At 31.2% G+C, this 26,766-nt stretch overlaps 1 protein-coding gene across 2 annotated transcripts in view; it reads left to right on the plus strand.

Moving 5' to 3' along the window:
• The first annotated feature begins 18,296 nt into the window (after positions 1-18,296).
• Positions 18,297-26,766, plus strand: part of LOC139092156 (uncharacterized) — a 65,916-nt gene continuing 57,446 nt past the window's right edge. Inside the window, exons 1-3 of one of the 2 annotated variants that reach the window (XM_070642470.1) lie at positions 18,297-19,217; positions 19,687-19,932; positions 26,642-26,764. In XM_070642470.1, the coding sequence (XP_070498571.1) occupies positions 19,052-19,217; positions 19,687-19,932; positions 26,642-26,764 (535 nt within the window). In that variant the 5' untranslated portion in view covers positions 18,297-19,051. The remainder of the gene's footprint in view (positions 19,218-19,686; positions 19,933-26,641; positions 26,765-26,766) is intronic. The other variant, XM_070642479.1, reaches the window with a different exon arrangement.

Raw genomic sequence — 26,766 nt, forward strand, 5'->3', positions numbered from 1 at the left:
ACTGAATTGAAGCTAAGCAGTCAACAAAAATGCACATTTCATCAAGTTTCTTCACCTTGAATGTCTTTTTCGAAATAATTGAATTGATTTTCTTTCTGTAAATGAGAGATTTAAGTTTTTGAGTCATCATCAGCAACTTGTCGCTTTCAATTTACGTTTTAAAACCTCTTCATCTGTCTGCAGCGTTTCAAATCGCTTTCGTATATATTCAATATAAGAAGGAAATACAGTAAAAAAAAGGAGAAGAAGAAAGAGAGAGAGAGAACATGAAGTAAGGTTAGAAGAAGAAGATGATGATGAAAATAATGTTAGTCAAAAGTCGTAAATAGATAATTTGTCAAATTTGACAAGAAAAATTTGAATACAATGGGTAAACTTATTTTAATATAATAATTTTCTTGTTTCATTCAGTACAAAGGAATATTTCTGGTTCTCTTTTTTTTTATGTGAAACAAAACTGAAAAATCTTTTATTACGTTTGGGTATCATCAACATTAAGTAGTAAAAAATTGTATTTTTTTATTTTATTTTAATTTCTTGTCAACCTCATCAAAACAATCTTCTTCTCTATTAACAACATGTTCATTTAGTAACAATGATTATGTATAATATGACAATAATTGAAGATAATAAAATCGCAGTTTTGAGATGAAATCGAAAGGCACGCAGAATGTTGAGAAATAATAATAAATTGTGAACTATATAAAAAAAAATCTAATTTTAGATTCTATGTAATGTCATGCCCGATGACACATTCGTAATGTGAGAGGCGCACCTGTTGTATAATTTATCAACGAGATCACTGATTTTTTTTTCTTTCCTTTCTTTCTTTTTATATGCACAAACATAAAAGTTAAATGAATCAAAACAATTGAGTTGAAAATGAAAATTAAATTGAAATAAATCTAAAAGAATTAAAACTTCAAGAAATAAAAATCACCACACGGACTCTCGCTATATAGTAATTAAATTAGATAAGCATTGAGTTTGAATGAAGTTATAAGATTATGAACTTCTAACTAGTTATAAACTATTGCCAGACTACTAAATGGGTTCCTATTAAAAAATCAATTTTTCATCTAATACTTGTGCCACGCGTCTCAACAAAAAATGTTTAAATGATCTCTCGCATCCCATTTCTTTTTCTATACGTCTGAATGTGTGCCACAATCCATCAAATATATAATGCGTGAAAATAGCCCGAAAAATAACTATTGAAAGAGCAAGAACTTTCAATCACAATTAATCAACAAGTAAGAACATAATAAAAACATGAATAGAGAAGAATTTCTTTATTAGAGGTTTAAAAATAGTTTTGAATGTTGGATTTTTGAAGGTTTTAGCGCATTTGTTGAGATTTGTTCATGGATTGGTAAGATTACCTCGATATTTTTGGATCTTTTCTAACGATTTTTTCAAAAAATTCAAAGAATTTTTTTCTCACCTCGAGTTTTATTTTTCTGTTTTTATCCAAATTAAAGCTTAAATTGGCAATAAAATGGCTTTTGTAGTTTAAAAATAATGGCAATAACAAATTACAGTCAAAATTTAGCTTGAAAATTTCCTTAAATTAAAAATTTTATACAAAAACTAAGTTAACTTTTAACAGTTTTTCTAAAATTTGAATCAAAACATTCAATTTTTTTTCTCACTTCAAATTTTATTTTTGGAATTAATCTCAAAATAAAGCTTAAATTGTCATTTTATTGACTATGGTAACTTAAAAAAAGTGGCAAAAATCTATCACAATAAAAACCTCTCTCATAAAGTCCCCCAAAGTGAAAATATTACCCTAAAACCATGCTAAAAGTAACAAAAAAGAAAGAAACCTAATAGCTTTCGATTTGTAACTCTTTTCAATGTTTTCATTATTTGTATATTTAACATCAATTATTTCAATTTTTCATAGCCGCTTCTATTCAACAGCGCAATTTGGCATATTGTGAAGAGTTGTTGATGTGTATACTGTACGTACAATCCATCAAAATAATATAATGAAATAAGTGAATATCTCACAGCAGTCGAATTGTTAATCCAGACACATCAGTTTATAATAAGATTTTTTTTTCTCTTTTCTCAATGGAATGGACATAGTCAAACTATGAGAATAAGAAGAGTGTAAAGGTCGTACGTACACAAGAAATGAAGAAAAAAAGTTTAAAATTGAGCTAACAAAAGATAAATTGATCATCAATTCAACGTGGCAGATAATGGTATTAGAATGCTACAAAAGAATTTCTATTATTAAATTACAATAGGGCATTATGCCTTCCATAATAAAATAATTTCAGACTTCAATCATGATTGAAAAATAAGAATGAATAGGACTAATATTATCAAAATATTGTAAGAAAAGTATTCATCACCTCTTTAATCGATTATGATGAGGTTAAGAGGCTCGCGTTTATGCTTCTTGTGCAGCTATCAATTTTTCATGCACTTTGTTATTCGATAATTTGACTACAGAAGCATGAATAGTAATTTTTTTACTTCGTGCTCTCTTCAAATTGTGATGCCGCTAATCAAAACATTTCAAAACTTTTTTACGCCTTCATATTTTTTTTTTTGGATGTTGATGGATGTTGAGGAAATTTTTGAGATACTTTATGAGTGGGAATTGATGCATATTTTTAAATACTAGCTTAGAGCTTTTATGGTGATTTACAGTTGCTGAAATAATTTGATAGATTATTCTGAATTTTGATTTTAAAACTGTAGAAACTTAGCAGCACAGCTTCTTTTCTAGGAAACTGTTACGTAGCCATGATAACGACAAGATGCGATATTCAATAATGGAACCTTGATGATGCCACATTGGTCCGCTCGGGGAAACTCTAATTCGAGCTACACAATATGGCAAACCACATTTATGCTTTAAAAATGAATTGAAATCAGCCGCCGTTGTTCCGCCAGGGAAATTATACGTCTCACCGTTATTACGGCAAAAAAGCGCCTTACAAATAATTTGACAATTATAAACCTTACCGTTAATACAGCCAATTAGTGGTGTCTCAATGAACATGTTGTGCTACTCGGATAAAATGATAAATTTACCCATTTACTGTCAAAATAATACATTAAGTCTGCAATTAATTTGGTAAAAGATGAAACTGGGTAGAGCTATATTCAAGTACTGATACCCGAACAGTACAAGTTAGTTAATCGAAATTCGTCACCAAAACAGCATTGTACATGATTTTGGATCGATTAACCATTTGGGCTTACTTACTTATTTGGCTATGGCAAGGGGGCCCATTGCCGCGTTTAGAGAATGTCGGTAGACAGCTCTATCTTTCGATAACTTCAGTTCACGATATTCAAAACTCTTGCGTCCTTATCAACACAACGAATCTAAGAAATTTTAGGGCTACCTCTCGATCCAACTGATTTGTGCTCATTCAGGATAATTACAATAGGATTTTTATAAAGGAGACACATTTCTGATAACATTACAGATGGAATCACCCTCAATACAGTGACAGAAATTCTATTAAGATGCAATCATAGCTGTAAACACACAAATAATCTACAATTTAAATTTATTTCTGCAATTTGCATAAATCCTCTAAATGTTCATAATAACATCACGTTAAATATTTTTTATTGTTTCCTTTGCGCTTAATTCAATTAATTATCTTAAAGTGGCTGTCATAAAATACACTTTATAAATTGTTGTCCATTTATATCAATATTGTATCATCTCATTTTTTTAAGGCATACAATTTCTTCACATTTTTTCTCTTATTTTATCATTTCATTCATGTCTTTTGCCTTTTTTGTTTCATTGGAAAGAATCATAAAGCTTCGTTTTTATGTTTTTAAATTGGTTCAAAAACGGATGTACTCTTTTTATTCAATTTAATAAGTAATGTTGAGTATGAGTGAAAAAAATGTTGTTTAAACGAGACGCGTGCCATGTGCGATTGAAGGAAAAAAAAAGCAAAATAAGAGAACAATGACAAAGTGGTTTTATGAACTCAAATGATTGTCAATTGACTTATGGATACATTCTGTCTATTTTTTCTTATTTTGCTTCCATCTTATTTGGTAGCAAAAGGTATTTTGTGATGAGCAAGTGGATGTCATTTAAAAATCATTTAATTTAATTTATTTCCTCATTTTTTTCATTAAATTGGAATTAACAGATTTTGAGGTTAGAAAGTCTTTTATGCTCGTCTTAAGACTATCATCTGCAATAAATATGAAGGAAATATTGACCAATGAAATTGGTTCTTGACGAAACCATAAAATATGAAATATTTTCTATAACACCGCCCAAATAATAACATAATTCTTTACAGTAATTAGTTCCAATGGGTGTTTTGAGTTCACTTTGTATATCTACTAATCAGCACTATCAATAATTATTAGTGAGGGTGTTAACAACATAGCTAGATGTAGGTACACTGCTTCATAAGTATGATTTTCAAATACCATACGATTAAGTATTAAGTACAAAATATTCCTAAAATAAACTGATTCATATGTAGAGATAAATTCTTACTTTTGAAATTTCATTTGCTGGATATGAAGGTACTTACTTACTTACTTTGTTGACTGTACAGATCAATTATGATCATGGTCTCCCTCAGATGATGCCTATAGATGGTTTTATCGCTGGCTTCCGTCTGCCAAATACCAATAACAATTTAAGTACTATCTTTATTGAAAGCCTCCTCACAAGAGTTCTTTGAATTTGAGGTTATAATTAAATTTGCTTTGCAAAAATCAAAATTTCAAACTAAATTCTTCTTTGCAATTCACAATTTGTTTAGCCCCGTCGGGTGTTTTATTTTTCTTTAATTATTGTGAATAAATTTACATATAACTATTCAAATCATTGAGATCTAGAGCTGCGCTAGGGCGTTTCGCGGCATATACTTGTTTTGCAAGTGAATCCTCACTTGAGCTCTGCACTCAGTTGACTCTACAGTTTGTAGTTGAATCAGAATTACTTCTTTAAGGACATTATTGTCTATAGCCTGCTAAGGAGTACCTTAAGCCACGTTTTAACTTCAAATGATTCGAAAAAGGACAAGTGAAAATTTCTCCTGCCGAGTCTCATATTTATGATGGTAGAAGGCAATAATTGGGTACCGAAGTGCTTAACCATTCTGTTGCCGACCAACTTCGACTCTTTTGATGAATATGAATATATTACAAGTAACATTTTTTGAACATTTCGAAAGACACATGAGTCCAGTCAACCTGGCTCTGAATTTTTGACCATTTCCATGCCGTGTGCTTTCCGGATCAGAATTGTCTTTTACAAGATCTACTATTTATATGAATATTTTACTAAAAAATCAACTTAATTTGGAATATTACCGATTCTCTTTTTTCAGAACAAATTAAATAAAAACTCAATAAACGATTAAGTCATGATTTCTATACCAACTTCATATCCATTTCCAAGTGACTTTAATAATCAAAGATACATTTTCAAAACAGCACCAAAGTACCAACAAAAAAACAGATAATTCACACTGATAAACAAACAACATTAGAATCTGACCCATGTATTGAATTACTGAATCATTGACGCATTGCTGACATAATTCCATCTGATATAAAGTCTACATTATAAGTTCAAATGGCAATTAAAGAGCAACAATGATGGCTTTCACATCATTCATAAATCAACTGTTTAATATCCATCAATTTTATTTACTGATCACACAGATGACCTCCAATAACCCTTTATTGAATATTTTAAATAAATCTTTCAAATGAAATACTTCCGAAAAAATTTCATTTTCGTATATCTTAAATTGAATTAAAATTTATTACTTTCTCAATTCACTGTATATTTATACAGAAATGTGTCAGTAAATAATATTGTGCTATCAATTGAGAATGGAGAAATAAGTTTTATACTTTACCAGGTTTGTAATTCATATTTATTTTTTATTAATTGATAAAGAACGAAGTTAAGAGAAATAAAGAGCGAGAACATTTAATTGAAACGTGTGTTATATTTATTTACGATGTTGTGCTTATTTTACTGGTTCGAAAAATGCTTTTAATATTATATTCATAACCAGACTTGTATGATAACTGTATGATACAAAAGAGCAAATATTACCATCATAAATATAATCAGCATAAGAAAGGAAAAAAATAACAGAATGCAATAAGTGTGCCCGAGACGACTAAGGTTGCTGGATGTTGTTAACTGAAATGCAGGTTTTTGGTAAATCTCTGTCTGAGTTCTGTTCTGCTGTACTGTTTTTAATGTCAGCAATTTTCATTGACGATTTTGTTGTGTGCTGCACAGCTTTTAATAATTCTGAACAATAAGACCTAATAGGCAATTAACATTACTTACTTACTTACTGTAATCATGTTTTTATGTGGAGCTTAGGTTACAACAGAAGGCTTTCCATCGGACTCTGTTGCTGACTCTGTCATCTTGTTTGTACAAATTCTCTGTCTGCACGTTGAACTGACATTCTTTCAATTACTGGTCAATTACCATATTCACTTGGTACAGGTACGGTGATCAGTTTAGTATGCTCATTGTCTGTAAGAGAAATATTATTTACCGTATCAAAGTGTGATTCATGACTAATGACAGACGGAGTATTCTGCAAAATGATTGAAATTAGTAAAATTTAGGTTGGATCCCTAACACCCCCAAAGAGTACTTTGCTCTTTAGTGCTTTCATGGTACAGAAATTCCACTTACTTACTTACTTCGCTGGCCGTACATATCAAGAGTGATCCATGGCCTCCCTCAGACTCCTGAAGCTGGCAAGTGTGTCACTATCTCTATCGGCAACTTCTATCCATTAGTTTTTTGGAGACAGAAATACCACTAAGTTACCTAAAATCCAATCTTTCTGTCTGTTATGGGAATCAGTGTTGGTAATTGAAAGAATGTAGTCAGCGATATAGCCAGCTTCAGATGCCAATTAATAAATACCATGGATCACGAAAGAAGGAGGTGAGTACAATAAAATTTTGTTATAGAATTCCGAGCGCCTGACCGCTAGACGTGAGAGTGCCCGGAAGGCTACAAAACGGCTGATATTGGTCGATTTTTATGGCTTACAATTCAATTTATCGCTTTGTGTTGTTTAAGGGAGCAGTCAGTGCATATAGATTTAGCTAAATATTTTAGAGTGATTTGAAGTGCTTCATTTGGATTAAGTTCAGATTGGACAAAAATACGTTAAAACAGCTGGATATCAACTTGCTATGAACTAGTTAAAACGACTTTGTCCACTAATGAGTATTGCGCCATTGAAGGGCAATTTGAGATGCATTTTCAGTAATTTACTTACAATTATCCAACAAAAACTGCTTCAAATTCCCAAAAAGATCTTGGAACCGCCTAAAATCATTGAGTATATTTACATGTAATAACTATATTTGGAATTTCGTGTATTAATGTGCCTTTCAAAAACAATCAATTTTTCGTTTCCCATTAAACGAAATCTGAGGCAAGTACCTGAATAACTCATCTATATTACATCTATATATGTAAGTACCTCACCCTAAGGATATAAACACTCAATATGTGTAGAAATTTCTAGAAAGCTGTCAGACCTTGATAAAAAAAGCTTCTGTTACCATGTTCTCTCATGAGTCAATTTTTACTAAGTAACAGTTTTTGTGAATGAAAAACAAAAATAAGCAATTGATGTAAATTTTTATACAGGTATCTAATTCCTATTCATTCAAAAATTTTAAGAACTCTTAAAAGAAGAAAATCTCCTAATACTTAATAAAATCAAGCCTTTTTTTTCCCTTTTTTCAAGCATCACCTAATTCTCAAGAAAACATAAATCCTATTTTTCCATAGAAACTACTCAGATCTTTAGCATCTTGTTATCTTACATCATCCCACTATCATCCTACGTCAAATTCTCAATCATCCAATCATTATTGAGTTGTAATGCTAATTTATATATTTTCATATGTATTTTTTTTTTCTTACTTACAGCTTTTTGCACTGCATCAATGGCTGTTAAATTAGCAATGACACAACACATATATGTACTTAAGTTTTTTATTCTTGTCTTGCTTTTTACCATCTGGTTGAACATGAGTTTCCATTAAAAATTATAATTCTTTACTCACCTTACAACTTATATGCATATATATGTATATATATTCCTGTACAAAATAATAAGGAGTAGCTCAAGATCTCTCGCTCATGACATGGCTTCCTTTATCAACATCCAATAAACATTCGATATCAATTGACAACAATTAAAACCACAATATACATTTTCAATAAAATACAATTTTATCATGTTTATGTCATTTTACATACCATTTGCACATACATGTATAGGTAAATAATGTTTATGACATTTCAGAATGCTTTGCTTATTTTTTTATATAAAAATAGAACAGCATATGTGCATGAAAAAAAAAGTCTCGAATAAAAAAGCTCGAAAGCTTTCGATTGGTAAAATTAATTGAATTTATTTTATCGAATGAGAATTTAGTTCAATGAATTTGTTGCTAAGAAACAAATGGCTCATCATCAATTAATTGCTCCATCATTATGTTCATGACAAGATGATGATGAAGAAGGAAAACAAAAAAAAGAAAGAAAGCTCTTCTGTCTCACGGTAACGCTTTTCAAAACTTCTAAGAAGAAATACTTACCCCAAAGTAAAAGATAATTTTTGCTCATTGATGGAATTAAGTATTTATAATTACATATAACAATTTTAATAAAAATTAATTGGCAATCTTAATTTTTGTTGTGAAGCCCTCGGCTAAAAATTCTATTTTCAATAAATTTTTTTTTTGTTAATTTGTTATCCACGTGTACTTGCCATTGGGCTTTTGGAAAATAATTCGGAAAGGATACAGTAGTCAATACAACTGTGTGAATGTCATTAACCTAATATTGAAAGATGCCGTAATCGGTTGAGAATATCAAGTCAACAAAAATGAGGTAATTGACCAAATATTTTAACATATAACTGGAAAACAATGCACAAATTAAGAATTTAACGGTTTTTTTAAATTCAAATTTTAAACGACCAAAAAATTTTAAATTTTAGGTTCAAATTTTGAACTTTGAAAACACGTGTTTTTTGTTTACAAAATAAAAACATCATAATTTAACATTTTTTGAGATAGTTCTAGAGGAGTTAATGATTCAAACACGAGGTATTCATTGTGAAATACGTCGGAAAGTTGCAATCGAATTTCAAATCTTCATCTTGCATTTTGCAACATTGAATTGAGCACGACATCAAATAAAGGAAAACAAAATAAAATCAAAAACCCTAACAGGCAAAGAGCATGGTTTCAGGAAACAGAAATACCACTACGGTACATAAAAACGGTCTCTATGCTTTTTAGAGAAACTAAGTGACAAAAAGCTGAAAGCCTGCATCCTTAAAATTCGAAAATAAAATGGTGTATAGAAACATTGCACATAATTAAATTAAGATTATAAATTAATAAAGCACGAGATCTCTACAATGTCTAGTTGTCGAGATATTACGCCTAAACTAGTCGAATAATCTGTATTATTAAGCACGCTCCTTTCAAAAATACGCTAAAGAACTACGGTTCAAAATTTTCAGAATCTACAGAGAAACGATTGTCGAATTCCTCTAAATCTAATAGATTTTTGTATACCAAATTAAATTTAGACTGCACTTCTCCGAATAGCACAAGTCGGTCAATCGATCCACAACCCAAAACCAGGCCGAAGTGAACCTTGCATGCTTCGACCATTTCAGAATCACACTAAATTTTCTTGTAGATTAAACCAGATATCCAAGCCGACTCGAATTTTGTATGGAAAAGTCAATACGAATCCGTACAAAATTCTAACTGACTTAGAGCTTAACACTAACCGATTTCTGCTATTCGGGTTTCCATTTTTGGAAATGCCCTGCCAAATTTATTCCGTTATTATTAACATCGTAATGCATCCCGTACTCATTTTTAATCGCTTCTCTGCACATATTTGAATTAAGAAAATATTTTTTAAGATTCCCGATCGGCACAAATTTTTCATATTTGCTATTTGGATGTCGTATGTCGTCCAATTGACAATTTTCATGTTTATTGTCACTTAGATTCCATGTGGCCGTCATTTGGCTGCATTGAATAATTTGTGCTAATCGGGATATTACTCAAATAACCTCGAAAATTTAATCTTCATGGCCATTTTCCAAACAAAAATTTCAATTTTATAAAAATTGTAAAATTTATAGGATTAAGAAATCAAGCAAGTTGACAGTAACTAAGAGATAACTAATTATGCTCATGAATTTGATACTCAAGACTCATTTGTCAATATCAAAAAATTTAATAAACTTTATAAACAAAAATAATAAATTTTTATATATTCTTGCTGTTCCATTGATTATTTAAAATATATCCATGTATGCAAAAATCTGCTTAAGGCAAAATGCATTTTTTGTGATGTAATAAAAATGCACATACATTAATGTGTTTCTGAATGTAATAAATACATCTTTCAGTTGTTAATTTCCTATGATTTCCTTTCCGACAGTCACATAGACAATTTACTATTAACTTAAACTTCATGATGCTTACATACAAATTGTTACAAATTACTTTTTACCATATTAGGTGATGCGCCATATATTCACATAAATATTTTGTTATTTTATGCATCAAGATTTGCAATACGTACCGCAATTGTAAAGAAGATGAAAAAAAAAGTATAATAAAGCACATTGAAACTTAATCGATTTAAATTGAATGATTGCTGCAACACTTAAGACTTATAGCTGAAGAAAATGATGAAGCGTGCAAGCGTTTCGCCCGGCCTACAATTAAATCTTAATTCAACACTTATAAACCGTTAGAAACCCCTGAACAACTTTCATCTAATCACACCTTATCATGTCACCATCACTTAAACAACTGACACTTTTAAAATTGTCAACAATGAAATTTAAATAAAAAAATTTCATGTCGAGGATATAAACAAGTTTTTCTATAAGTACAATGCGCATGTTTTTGTGCTTAATTGCTTTGAAGAATTATTGCGTTTAAATGATTAAAATGATTTAATTAGGATTTTAAACCCTTTTTTGCTAACGAATTATCCTCACCTAGCAGCTCTCATGTGTATCAATCTTTTCGGCTGTGAATTTGAAGAGCTTGTTCATCTGTCTGTTTGTCTGTATATAAAGCTAATGCGTTGATTGTGAGAATAATTATTCATTTAACTGTCTGAGTGGAATCTGGGGTATCAAGCTATTTATTGGGGAATTTTCCAATATGAGAATAAGGGCTCTATGGCCCAGTGGTTAGCCAACAGACCGGAAAACTATATTACTTGTATGTGAGTGCATGGGTTCTATTCCTACGAGAGACCGACCATTGTATAGTGTTCTGTCGATATTACAAGAATTCGCACATTTCTCATGGTATTACAATGTTAGATACATATTCAGTAGGCTTATGATTCAACTAGGACTCGTCCAAAACTGCAGCCATGCAATTTTTGTCTAGAGTTCGTCTAAGGCGTTCTTCATTGTTACAATGAAATAAATCCAACTATGTACCATCTACTTTTCCATCATTGCTTGTTAAAATGTCGAAATAATGAACTTGTAACTTTGAATTCGAGTACCCTGCGAACCCTTGTTTAAAACACTTACATAGACTGCAATTGATGCTAAGTTAAGTATTCAGTCCTGGAAGGCATGCGTCGCAGAAATGGCTGAAAACACAGGTCCAAGTTGAATTAACTCAGGACTAAAAACAAATTTCATCGAATCTGACCGGAGGTTAGCGTAATGCTTGACTGAAAGCGAATTTACAGCCATTTCCACAATGAGTGACTTCGGGGAATTTGGATTACGAGTTGCATGTAAACAATCATAGTTAGTAAGCTTAGTGAACATAATCAAAGTAGAATGATAATTTGTAGAAAAACCATGCTTTGAGCTAAGTTATTAAAGATTCTTGCATATTCTAGCCTAAATCTTCGTCAAATCAAACTTAGTTATCAAATTAGCATAACCTCAAAATCCAAAACCTCTAAAATCCAAAATCTCAAAAATACGCTTTAAACCACCCCAAACTCATTCAATTTCCATAAATTGTAAATTTTCACTAAGTTTTATTTTTAATACATTATCTATGAGGATTTTAAAAGGGAACATGAACCGATCCTTCAATAATTTTTTCCACATGAATAAGCGTCGTATGCATATTAGAGGTTGAACGATTGATTCATATGTTTATGAGCGTTGTATTCACACATATATGCACATCCCTTTGATGTTGAAAGGAAAACAACCTTTATGTAACAATTTGACCGGTATTAAATATATAAAGATGTAAAAAAGGGACTCGGGGAATGGAAAATCTTGTCATGTGTAAATTTCATAATAAATTTGTGAGATGTGAAGCATTCCTTCATGTACTTAAGCAGCACTCATGTCCTTTTTTACACTGTTTAACACATTTAATCTCGATTAATGAGCTGAATAAATTTATCATATTTTAATTTAATATAATTAAATTAATATTCCACAAATTATATAGTCTGTAAATGTCATAAATAGCCTTAAGGCTTATAAATGTAAAATTTACAGATTTAATTTGGAAATCTATTTTAAAGACTTTAAATTTTATTCACTAAAATAAAGCGGCCGTGAACTTGTAAATTGGATTTATTATTATTGAGTCTTCAAGCCTCAAGCTGACTTCTGTTGTCAGTTTCCCTTGAAAAATTTGGCAATTTAAATAATACTTGATGAAATTTTAAGCATCAGAGATGAAATAAATCACTCAAAATTAGGAACTTCATTCATATTAACCCTTACACCTACTCTGGTAATTTTACTAATTCCTATCTTAATAGGCTTAATCGATTTATATTTGATTGGGATTAAAACATTTGATACTTCAGTACATAACATATAAACATTAATACTATGACGTCTCTGAACGACCTTTTAGATTATTCTATGTAATTTTCCTTCTAAAATATCAATCCTTAATATGAAGTCAATCTAAAATGGAAAGTCATGATCCAATTTTGTATTGGAATCTCCTTTTTAGCGCATTTTTGAAACTTGTTTTCAAAAAGGTAGCTTAATAATGCACTTTGTTCGTTCGTTCGGCTGTTCGTGCGGCTGTTCGGTCGGCTGGAACGCGAGATCTCGAAAACTAGAATCGTAGAGAGCTCCGGTTTGTTTTAATAGCTTCGTTCTATCAAGTTATTGGGTTATCGGTCATTAAGAAGTTTCAAATCAACGCATAAATACTATAATTAACAGTTTTTCATTTTCAAATACAACAACAACACGTTTTTTTCATTGTTTTACAGTGTTTTTCAATGTTTGTCGATGTTTTTACAGTGTTTACAGAACAATGTTTGAATTTTTTTGACCGTTATGAGATTTGAATTATAAAAATTGAATTTTGGAAGTTTTATATGGAAAGTGAGAGTTTTTAGGTCTAGTCTTACTGGATCTTGGTTTTTAGGTCTGGAAGTCCTGGATTTTACTGGACTTGGTTTTTACTGGAAATCTGGATCTTTGGATCTTGGTTTTTAGGTCTGGAAGTGATGGCAGCCTTGGTTTTAAGGTTTGGGTGACCATCTTGGTTTTTAGGTTGTGCTTCTTACTGGAAGTAGGCCATAAATCATGTTAATTCGCTCAATAACACGAGGACTTTTGTAATTTTTTTATCCAGTTCTACGTCTACTGTTTGTTTTGCACTCTAGAGTAGTCATCCCTGAGGACACAAATTATTCATGGCGCTCCAAATATTTCGCTTTACTGCCATGTAAAACTTGCGCCGATTGGATCATTGGACCAGATGAGCCGGTAAACAAGCTGAAAATTCTACCCCAGCCCAGCTTAACTTTGACCAGAATTTTGCTTGAAATCAAATCTTTAGCCATTTCTACGATGTGTGTCTTGCAGGTATTCTCACGACATGTCTATAACTTATCAAAAATTTATAAATTTGAACCGGTCAGTTGAACCCTTTGAAGCCCTCTGAGAATTTGAGAAGAATAAAATATAATAATTATACGTAGAATATACTATAATATGACGTACTTTTGAAACAAAATCGTGCGTACAAAGCCTTAAAAAGGGAGATTGTTTTACTCTAAAATTCTGACTGGACTGAACAAATAAATTCTGATGATAAGCAAAGTCCAAAAATATATTATTCTCAACAATTCACCTTTTTAACCCACAAAATATGACATCATTTGAAATTTTTGCAATTGAATGCTACATACTGTACTATAAAATTTTATTTCTGATTAAAGTTAATAACTAGCTAGAGCAATAGCTTACCAAACATGGTTAAAAGATTTTAATTTGACGGTTACCCGAGCATTTGTGGGATTTTGTATGTTTAAAATAACCAATCGAGCATCTGAGAATCTCACAAAATTTTGGGTAGTAAAAATTTTAAATATGTAGTAAGTTTTGAAGCCTTGCATAAAGTTTTTGATACCATGACATCGAGTCCTTAAAATTATATATTTTTTGCTAAAAACGTGGTGTTTCAAATCTAAAATTAATTTTTTACAAACTTTAGTTGAAAATGTCGTTCTTGATTTTTTTAAGAAGTGTTTTTAAAAAATATACAATTGACGTCTGCATTTACTTTTATAATAATATTTTTCTGGAGAACTTGAAAGGACTTGAAAGGTCAGAAATAAGGATGAATTTCGATTTAAAGTTTCTTTGTAGTTAGAAAAATGCAATTGGATTCTATCGAAAGTTATTGAGGTATGTTAGAGAGTAGTTTTAAGCAGAGAAGATCAGCATGAATTTCACAAGAATTTTATTGTTCTAGATCAATAAAGAAGTAAATTTAGTGAACAATAATAAAAATTATGAAAATTTAGCATGAATGAAAATTTTTCAAACAATTTACCATTGAAACAGAATGAAGCCACTTAAAATGGCATACTAATTAGAATATCTTTGATTTTCAGGTTTTAGATTCTACACCGAGTAACACAAGTCGATTAATCGATATAAAATACGACTCCAGGTGGGTGTGGCTCCGGATCTTACTGGATTCGATTTAGATCCGGTACCTCCGTCACGAAGCTTTCAAGACTCCACTAACACTTTTTTAATACTGCTAAATGTAAGACGTCTCTCTTTGTCAGCATAATGAACGCTACACTTTCAGTATCTTTTAAAAAAGTAGGGGGAGTCAAATAGGAAGTTTCTGAAAACTAATTTTTTCTGCACTTTTCAACTTCAAGCAGCTCCAAAATCATCAAAACTAAATGACCTGTAATTATGGAATTAACGACATAAAGGTGCATTCTTATATTCACTACAAGAAAAGGATACACTTTAGATTTGTAATTTAAAAAATTTCTCAAAGTTCAGTGTCTTCAAAACTACATGGCTGGATTCTTCTGCATTTGTGTCGCTAGGAACCAAACCATGTTTTATCAAGAAGTTTCTATAATTCCAAAAATTTCTATTTGGTAAATCTTAGTCACCTAAATTAGATATACATCCTCAGTAATCAATTAGTATTTACTTACAAGAGTCAATGAATTCATCTTTCACTTCAGATTAATTTTGTGTATTTAACCATTTGGGACCATTTGGCGTATATTCAATGGAAAGTTCCGGATTTGTCAACACTGTTCCGTAAACTTTTTGAAATTATATTCTAAATTCGACATTTTTTAATTGACAAAATTTATAAAATGTCCCATATTTGCATAAAAACCTGACAGTTACCCTATGTTTGCCTCAATTTAGGAAGTCATCTTCTATATAACTAACACTAATATCAATTACATAAAACTTAAATGCAGATTTTTTTTTTTTCGTGTTCTTCGTAGGCGATAATAACCTCCGTAGAGCATAAAATAGAAAAAAAAATAACGAGAAGCACAAAAAATGGGAAAAAATAGAAGCAAAAAAAAGTTTGAGAGAATGAAAAGCCCACGCAGGATCAAAAGTTTTGTTTCTTCATTCATGAAAAAAAAGAAAGAAAAAAAAAATTGTCAAGTTTGTGAAAGAAAAAAGTCTTCAACCCCCTTTAGATAAAGATAGCAATGTCTTTTGGTATCACATAACTAATTTAATATATTTGTAGAAAAAAAAATGTTTAAAAATAAATATTGTGAAACGTAAAACAAAATTGAAAGATATGTAATTATAAGAGGTGAATAGACAAGTAGCAGTAAAGTAGCTATTAAATGTCAAAAAATGCTCTTTACGAATTTAATTTACCGTAGGAAAATCAGTGTTAAAAATTCATTGGAAGTTCCTTGTTCTTGTCAAAAGTTAGAAACCTTAGAAATCCACAGCTGCGTATGCTAGCAAGCCCCTAGCGTATTTTCATGAACAGTGTTAGCTGAAATCAACGCTCACGGGCATGGTCATCTAGTATATTTAAGATGAGCTAGCTTTCACAGCGTGTTCTTTGTCTGTTAGGGATCTTTATTTGTGTATTTTATTTTCATTGGAAATCTCCTGATCAGCACTTATTGTTATGTTGTCGTGACCGATCAACAGTATGCTTAGAACCAATGGATGCCATTCATTTGAAAAAAAGAAAAAATTTTCCAATTGGCTGATATTTGGCTCTAAAATAATGCCGTGTCGTCTCTATCGTGGCAATTTTTCTATGCGTGTCGATCGGGTCAGGCAGTTGCAAATTTGCTAAGTCGTTGAACTCAAATCTGGAACTTTAATATAAAGAAGCTAAACAATATTGCCGTAGCATATATTAAGCCGAATTTTTTAAAAATACTATGAGCTTAGGCATGAACTCAATTTCGTGATCCAGCCATGCCACCAAGGACTACCATGGCCTCTAGAAAATTTAAGCAACGCAGATTTAAAAAGTGGTCTGATAGATTGATGAGTGTATCAGTACAATTGTTGTTTCAAAGTCATAATTTCTGAGTGTGCAGTGTGTATGTTCGAAAGGACTAAAGCTCTGGAAATTGATTTCGAAACCAGAGTTGCAAGGGACACTCGAGCCACACAATGCAGAAAATTTAATTTCTGGTGATAAAAATATATCAAAATTAGCCGCCATGACACCGCCAAGAGATCTTTGAGTCTTTAAACGACGGTAAAGCGATAACTCGAGCTCGAAGTTGACTAGGATTTTGTATGAAAAGGTTGACTCATGTCAACTCGACTCGATAAATAAAATTCAAGCCGACGTCGAACTATGGCGATGACTTATCAAACACGCTGAACTGTTTTTGACAAGAAGGGATTCAATTGACATTTGATCAGCTTTGGAGTCAGACTTTTTAGCTTTTCCAATCCCGATAGGACAAAAATTAGTCACTTCATCACCAGTTCAACCTCCCATATCACTGACAAAATTTAATTCATTGAATCATTAAATAATATCCTAACATTGCACAACATTGAGTCAAATTTTCATACAGAATTCTATCCATCAATCAATCTAAAAAGCATTTCAATCAAATTCATTTGGGCAAATTAAAATGATTTTTTTTATGAGAGTCTAATTATAAGTTTCTGAATATATTTGGTTCTCCCACAAGAATCAAAACATATCGTAGGAAAATTGAAACATAGAAACACAAACTTTTATTATTTTTTTTTTTTTTGTGAATGATTGTTGAGTACACACATTGAAATTAGCATATATATTCTCTCTCTCACTCTCAACAGAGGAAGCAACAGAAGAAAAAAAAAACACCACCAAGAAATAAACCAAATTGGTTGTGTACACAAATTTATTTATGAAATCTATACGGCCGTACGAACGCCTACGTTGCAAACAAATTTATTTTAAACATTTTCATTCATACTTTTTTGTGTTTCGTTCCTATTTCTCATTCTCTTTTTTGGCTGTCGTTGTTAGGCACAAATCGGAAAAAAGGCAGAGAGTTGAGAGCAATTTTTCCACCTTTTTTTTTATTATTTTGTTGCTGTACGTGTATGAAAATGTGAAATACAATCGCATAACAAAATTTTATTTGATGACGTCACGGTTGTAGAGTCTCTTTTATAGTCGAGAGAGTAAGGCATGAGAGCAAAAGAGAGAGAACTTTGTCGGAAAGAAGTCAGTTAAAGATTGTTTCTTTTCTTGTAGTTGCACACACAATTTCAAATGATCTTTTTTTCCTTCCTTCACTCCAACAAGTATGAAACATTTTTAGCTACAATATTATTATATATATTTCTTGTGATTCGAGAGAAACTGAAATAATTTTTGTTTGTTTCTCCTCATTGAATGGAGTCCGCACATATAGTAGTCAAGTGAGCCTCGAGATAAATCAAGTATATCGCATACAGTTGAATGTTAACAGATATATATTATTTTTTTTGTAAGTTTTTGTCGCCGTGAAAAGTGAATTTTTCCCGCGACGTCATATTTCTTATTTAATTATACATTTTTTGAGATATACATACATGAAGTTTTTATAGTTAACACACTAAGAAACACAAAAAAAAATAAAAATTATCTCTCTTTTGCGAGCGGGCGGAAAAATGTGTGATTTCTTCGATTTCAATTCAAAGTTCATTCTGATTTTCCAAACGAAACAAGCAAGTGAGAGTGGCTTACAAAGTGCCACAAACATATGAAAAATTATTATTTTTTTTTTACTACGACAATTTTTTTGCGAATTTATCGAATTAAAAAAAAAGTGCATATAGTGAATTAAGTGTCAATGTGTCTTGAATATGAATATAAATGAATATAAAGTCTTAATGAAGTCAAATTAAATATTAACTACAAAAAAAAAAAAATGAGAACTTCCTGTGAAATTTTATAACGCGAGAGTTTTTATCATAAAAAATAAAAAATAATAATTTTTTTATACGCATAAGTCATACGTCCATGTGATTAATCTACATATGTGTTTATGTTTATTTGTTTCAAAATTTTTAATGGGCATTGTGCATTGTTGTTACTTGAAATAAATAAGAAATAATTAAAATAGTTGAAAATATTTTTATGAATAAGGAAGAAATGAGCTTTCTTAATGATTAAGTGTATCGTGTCTAATAAATGGAGCTATCGTGCGGCCTTAATGTATTAATTATCGTATTAGAGGCTTTTGTGAACGTATCAAAAATTATAAAACATGCTCGCTATGCGTCGTGAAAGTGATAACAATATAACTAGTAGTAATAATCCATCACATAACTACACTGCCAGTTCTTTATCTGGCGAGAGTAATTTAACACATTTGAATTATCCTCATCCAATCCACGGTTATAGTCCATCGAACTATAGTGGATATCAGTCAAGTATGTTTGAGTGAAATGTACCAGAGGTCGAAGTCATATTTGAGTTCGGCGCATGTGACAGGAAAAGCGACTGCTTTTAGGTGGCCATTCTGTAGCATAAAAGCATGTTCTATGTCTGTTAGGGACATTTCGTTAAGAAACTGTTGAAATTTGTATGAAATACTATACTTCACAAGCGTTAGCAGAAAAATAGTTCAAGAACCGATTTGACGTTGTATAAAATGTTATACTTCACAAGAGCTAGCAGAAAAAAATTCATGCAGATTTTAATCGGTTTTTAGCAAACATTTCAGATTGAACATATTGCCAAGAACCGATTGAAATTTGTATGAAATTATATACTTCACAAGAGCTAGCAGCAAACAGAAACTTAACCAAACTTAAGTCGACTTCGACCTCTGCCAAAATCTCCTTTAAATCTCCTAAATCCACAAAAATTATAAAAATAAATTGTTTACATCCTTCAAAGGTAATCGACCAAATCCAGCATTGATCTCATCATCTTCTCAAAATCAACTTGAAGAGTATGTAGATATTCTGCAAGTACAACAATTGCTCCTTGAAAATTCAACGGCATCATCATCATCTTCGTCTACCGTTAATACTGCATCATATACAACACCTGCAAGTATTACAACGCCGTCATCTAGTAAAAATTTACAGACTCGACCACGCGTTAACTTGCAAAAGGCAGCTGAATTTGCGCAAGTACAAGGTACGTTCCTGGGATTTATTAGAAGGGATTTTTTGTGGTCATATTTTGATTTTAAAATAATTTTTGCCTTTCTCAAGTTTCCAAAATAAAAAAACTTTTAAGCTCCGCCCTTGTTCAAAGTTTTTATCGTGCCGACGGTATTTCCCTTCATCAGATTCTCAAAAACAAAATCTGTGAATGTCATGAAAAGTTCATATGAACACGTGTTTGCACGGTAGAATGAAAAAACGAATGAATTTATCAAATAAGCATGAATCACTTGTGCAAGATTGTAAATAAAAATACAAAAATAAGGTCCTTTAATTTTCATACGTATCATAATAAATAATATTTATAAATACATCACTAGACTTTAGTAGCAAATACACAGGATAAGAAGGAATTAGTTGTTTATAATTATTAAGACTCAAATTCTTCACGGTTTATCCAAACTTAATTACGAATCATAATATTAAGTTGATTATAAATATATAAGCAATCCAAAAATTAGTAGAACTTTGCTTTAGGCAGTACACTCATGAAAAAAATTTAATTTAATTTTGTATGGAAAAGTTTGAAAAAGTTTTTATAGCAAAGAAATTATTTTCAAATTTTTAAAAAAATGTTTTCAAATTTCTGAATTTTCAAAAATTTGCTCGGAGTAAGAATCGAACCCGTGATTCACATAACATAGTGCACTAACTTCTGAACTAACAAACCAAGAATTGCCTTTTAAATTCAAAATTTCAAGTCAATTTTCGATTTCAACTTCGAAGTTTTTGACATTAATTTCGAAATTTTCGAAAATATTTTCAACGCTTTCGACATTCGAACTTTTCTACACTATTTTCGAAGTTTTCGACAATCATTTTGAGTATTTTCGAATTGAAATGACGGAAATTGCAATTTTTTAATGAATTATGTTCAAAATTGATTCGAATTCCTTTGCTAACTGTAGGTCTAGGTTAGGTCTAAGCGGGAGATTCGGCAAATTCGGCAAATTCTTAATAAACTATTAAAATCCTTTAAACGCATTTAAAATTAATTAAAATCAATTTCAATTATTAGCATTAAAAGATACGTCAATCACCAGGACTTGACTGCAACAACTTAGAAAATTATTTATAATTTCATACTACACGTGCATAAATAATGAGTTTGCTGTTTTGTTGTCCAAATAAAACTTTTTTTAACTGTATAATTAGATAAAAGTTTCAAAAAAATTGCCGTCAATTTTAGACCGAGTTTCCAAAGCAACTAAAAATTTTCTTCTCACTTCCTTGAAATTAATATATTTTCAAAATTTATATTTAGCTGATTGTTCTTCTTTTCCACTTGTTTTCTGTATCATTAAAATCATATTTTTTTCTCCTAAAATTAAATATTATATAACATGAAATGATTTTTTTTAAAAAAAAACTATTTATAAATGCCACTTCTAATGTGAGCTTTCATCGCATATAAAAATATTAATTCCTTCATCGTCAAAGCATTGCTGTAAAACATTTCAATTAACAACTTATAATTTTCTTATCAAATGAATAAACTTGTCACTCGTCTCATTTCTGTTCCTCTCTCTCTCTCTTTTTTTACTCGTTCTGCTTGATATGAATCACAAGACTATATATTTTTTTAATTAAGGCATATTTTCTTCTCTCCATTCGTTCAGTCAGCATATTTGTGTGCAAAAAAAATAAAATAAAATAAAAAAATAAAGTTTTGAGGAAGATTTCTTTTTGTGCTGTAATCTGGTCAGGAACAAGAAGAACTAAATCAGGGATTATTTCATTAAATTAGTCAAGAATTGATCATTAATTTTGATATCTTAGTATCGGATTTAAAGTTGCTGCAATTTTTACAATAAGAAACCTTTAGAGCTATTCAGATCATTTAGATCCAAACAAGAACCAGAGCTGCATTAGGGAGATTCGCGGTTAATAATTGCTCAACAAGTGGGGGTGATTCAGATCACCTATCAGGCAAACAGACTTCCGTATCATAACATGTTATTTGCCTGATAGGGACAACTGCCCTAAGCATACCTACAAGTGACTTACAAGCTTATATTGAAATCAGAATCACTATTTTGGCGACATTACTGTCTGTAGACCACAAAGAGTAGCTGTGTGTCGTATTTCCACTACTTACGATTCGAAAAAGAACAAGAGAAATCCTTCTTCTGTCGAGTCTCGGAACCCATAGCCGCTTGGTCGGTTTCACAATTATTAGATACCAAAGAACTAAGCCATTCCGCCACCGAGCCACTTCAACTCACAAAATGTCACAATGCAAAACATAAATACACTAAAATATTGACAGATATTTCTTTATGTCTTGTTCCTATATGGACAATAATGATACTTGAAAAGGCTAAAAGTGAGTCTCAAAACACCAAAAATTCAGTTTGATATTTTACTGCTCATGATTTCTACTAACATGAATTAGACAGGCAGTATTTTTTTTTTTTTTGGAAATAATGAATGAAATTTATTGCTGCAGCAGATGAATTTATTTACACCTGGAAACTTCATCATTTGAGATTGAAATTTCCGCACACATTAGTTTAATGTAAATAAATTTTTGGGACGATTAATGGAAATATTTTTTTAACTTATTGGAATGCTTTGCATCATGTGATTTCTTTGCGTAAATCTAAATCATCTTGTTGGAAAATTGCCTTGAGATATGAATAAACTTTAGTGAAATCAGAGCTTGAAAGTGACTTGAGTTTTGAATGAAGTCGAATTGACTAATTCTTACAAAATATGAATCTAAATGCTATAAAATATGAATCATATGTATCTATAACAGAAATTACATGTTCTTGAAATGGCATCAGTTACTTAAAATGTAGAGCGTTAGCTTTAGATTCCAAATATCCCGGGTTCAATCCCAAGTCGTGTTTTCATTTTCTTCGATTTAACTTTGAAGCTCGATTCAAGTTTTCGATGAAGTTTTGAGACCTTTGGCGCAAACTGTCTCCCCATTGCTCAGTATATCAACAAGGATATAGCAATAATTTGATGATTTTCTTGGCAGAATCTTGCGCACTTGAATTGTTACTATGCAAATTGCAAGATGCATCAAGTTTGCTGATGTCCTCATGTCTTTGCAATGCATACATAGCTTGCAAGTGCTTCCTGATCCAGATGTAGTTCTAAAGCCTTTGGTATAATAGATTATTAATCGCAGAACCTCCAGCCCATAAAGCTAGGCCCTCCAAACGTCATATATCATAACAAGGGAATAACAAAGAGAAATCGACGCCAATTCTAGAAAGCTTCAATCTACATATGTTCAGTAATAACAAACATAACATTATAGCCTGAAGGAACACTGATCTTATTGAATCTTAAACAAAAGCCTTAAAAGGAAATTCATTTGACTTCAAATTTGCCTAATATAGTTTTACAAGAATCAGATGATTACTAAAATACCATGCCTAACTAAGCATTTTATCTTCGGTTCTAATTTCTTCATAGAAATCACGTCGAAAATGTCAACATGTTTATTGTCACATTTTTAATGAAGCTGTTTACATTTCAAGTCTTCAATTGCTTATTCGAAAATTTAACGTGGTTCAAGTACTTCATGAATTTCCAAGAAGGCACGAGTAATTTGTTCCTTAATAAGAATTTTCTTTTAAGATTGAAATACTTTTGGAAGTAAGGAATGTGATATTTTTAAATTGTCATTTGGATATCCAGTTAGCAAATCTGGATCAACACAAATCGTCCACAACTTTATCGTAATTAAAACATGAATAAATAATAAAAATTTACCATTCTGTTGATTACACTAATGCTATACTACGCACATGTCACATGTTATCAAAGACTTGAGCATTTCTTATCCCGTATTTTGTTCTTCACTCATTCTCTCTGCACTTATTGCAAGCTAATAATACTTATGCATACATACGTTTTCATTCTGTACATCTCGCGTTCATTTTTTGATTCCACTTTGCTGAAAATGTTGTTTTTCATTATAAAATAAATTAAATATGAATTTATTGCATCACATGTGACAAGTGGTTTTCTGCACTCAACATTTGCAATTATTTCAATTTTCTCTGGCAAGGCACTAAGATTTTTCACTATATCACATACGTGCGACGTTAAGGTATGAGCAAGAAAATAATAAAAAAAAGTCGTCCCGTGCGCGAGACACATGCATAATTATGGAATTTTGTTTCTCAATAAATTTTATTTACCTTTCAATACGAAGCGACACTCTTTCTGCCACTGAACTTTTTACGCCACTTAAAGGCCTTTTTTTTTCAATAAGAAAGTATATCAGACTCGCGCGCGACATCAGCCCCCTCAGATGGGAACTTGCTCGCTCTCTCTCTCTCACACACACTTAGTCTTCGTACTCGACTCTTCTCTACGGACATAACAAACGCGCGAAAAAATAATATATATCAACGTTGTTTGGGCGTTGATCGGCCGATCGGCCACATGCTGACTATTACAATTGACATGATGGTGCAAGTGATACTACAAGACACTAGGATATGATACCTCTCTTTCACTTTAATTGTTTTTTTTGTTTCTCTCATTTTTTTTGTATATGTTTTCTTAATGAGATCTGAAAACTGGCGCCTTGTTTCCAACTTACTTACTGACTTTACTGTTGCATAGAGTGAAAATTTTGCCAATGGGAACATTTTTATGTTCAATATAAATGCATGATTTATTTTACTCTAGAAATTCATGAGTTCTATTTGTACACAAATCATTTATATATGCATTACATTTGCGGGTGCCAACTATTTCCATCACATTTTAATTAAATGCATTTCCTTAACAACAACAACAAAAAAATGTGAAATTATTTTACAACATTTGAGTGTAATGCGGTAGATTTGTTGGAAAATATGCTTTTAATTACTAAATCTGTTTTGAAGTAAATTATTGCTGTTTTTCTTTGAAGATTAGTATAATGACAATTGTTGAGTCTGAGGTATTAGTAATTTACTATAAATCATATACGTTATGAATGCTTAAGAGAGTTTTCCTTGTGATTTATAGCTTTGAATTAATTCGAATTGGCTTTTTAATCCAGGGATTGAGCAGTATGTAATCCCGGCATCAATTTTGGGATTCAATACATTTTAATCCTTGGATTGAAAATGGTTATGAATGAGAGTGAAAATTAATAGCAAATCTGAGCTGTTATGCATGAAATTGGATAAGAACTGAAACCACATATGGCATACGATTCATGACATTTCCAACAATATTGACGATACACTGATATGATCACTAACTTATAATGATGCTTCCCAAGTAGAATTTCAAAAATTTGACCAATACGATCAATTGTGTTTATTTCAAGAGCGACGGGTGGGTGTATGGTTGTGTGACATATCAAATATTTCTATTTTTACTAAGAAAATTAGTGAAAAGTTCATTAAGGTCTATAATTGAAGAGAATTGATCAAAACAGAGTGTAGCTGTCTCGACAGTTAATTTTTTCAAAAAAATTTTTTGTCGTTAAAATTCAAATGTTTTTTGCCGTTGCTCTAATTTTCTTGTAACGTAATTTTTCGAAATGAGTCGAAGTTAAAGTTTCAAGTACAGCTGAATCAGTAAAGATCTGAAGCATTGTCTAGAAAAGCAGAGCTTGAAGTACACTTGAAGTAGACTCGACTCGACTTCGAGATCACCTCCAAAGCATTCTAAATTAGAATTCTGTCAAGAACTTCAAACAATTTTAATACCAAAGCATGCAAATGGATAACGTAGGACGCAGGTTCAATCCCCGTTAGGAACAAGTTATTGGGAAACTGTTCTTTTTCTGCTATAAAAAGATTCAAGTTAATAAGTCAAATTATCAAAAGAATGAAGTTTCGACAGATTTTCAAGAAAAGAATCTTCAGTTCCTCCGAGCGACACATCATGATGATGACATTATAAATGCATTCATCATGACGATCGTTGTCATTTGACGTCACCATCACGATGTATCACTCCAGGCTCTTTTCAAATAATTTCATTCAGGAGCTGATTCTTAAGAAAGAAGAGAAGGTCTTGCAGTCAATTCCCACCCTATTTTTGGAAAACCATGAAGAAACTTCATAATTTTGCAAACAAAATCCGAGTTGCCTTCAAGCTCTGCTTTAATCGCTGTAAAATTCAATAATCTTTAAATTATATTAATAACTTTAGGGGCACCGTTAAGTATGAGATTTGAAAAATCTTTGATGTTTTACTTGCTTATTTAATTACTTTCGTGGCCGTACAGATCAATTGCGTTACAAGGGATCTCTTAGTTGGCGTCTGAAGCTTCCCTTCACTCCTCCCAAATGCTGCACTGTCTCTTTTAATGGGCAACAATTGTTTTCTCACAAATTCATCAAATTTTGCTGCATAATGCAATTTTTAGCAACTGAGCAGGTTCTGAGAGTATTTTTAGATCATCCTTGGATCTAAACCATTTACTTTAAAGATCATCCACGTCTAGTAAAACCCGGTAGTCCTAATATCTTTATAATCCATTTAAAATTAAGTATGTAAAAGATAGCATGTTTACTTTTTACTCTAAAATTTATTGTGTATAACATAAAATCACCTAATCTTATTTCTAACGAAGTATATTCATCTCTGCTAAAGAGTAAGGCAATTAAAATGTTATTTTCGATCGTAATTAAGACAAAGTTTTCTTAATCGTTGCCAAATAAAACAATTTTAAATCTTTTTACATTTTCTCTTAATTCTCATTTCAGGTGAAAGTCCAAATTCAAGGAGAGTCTTATTTGATTATCCTGCAAGTCCATACTTGTATGGAAATTATCATCATCCATCGCCAAGTGAAGATTTGCTGCTTTGGTTTGGCAGCACAAGTGCAGGT

The sequence above is a fragment of the Chironomus tepperi genome, unplaced genomic scaffold, assembly GCF_022539635.2.
Source record: "Chironomus tepperi strain 1889 unplaced genomic scaffold, CSIRO-AGI_Ctep_v1 contig_16, whole genome shotgun sequence".
Lineage (NCBI taxonomy): Eukaryota > Metazoa > Arthropoda > Insecta > Diptera > Chironomidae > Chironomus > Chironomus tepperi.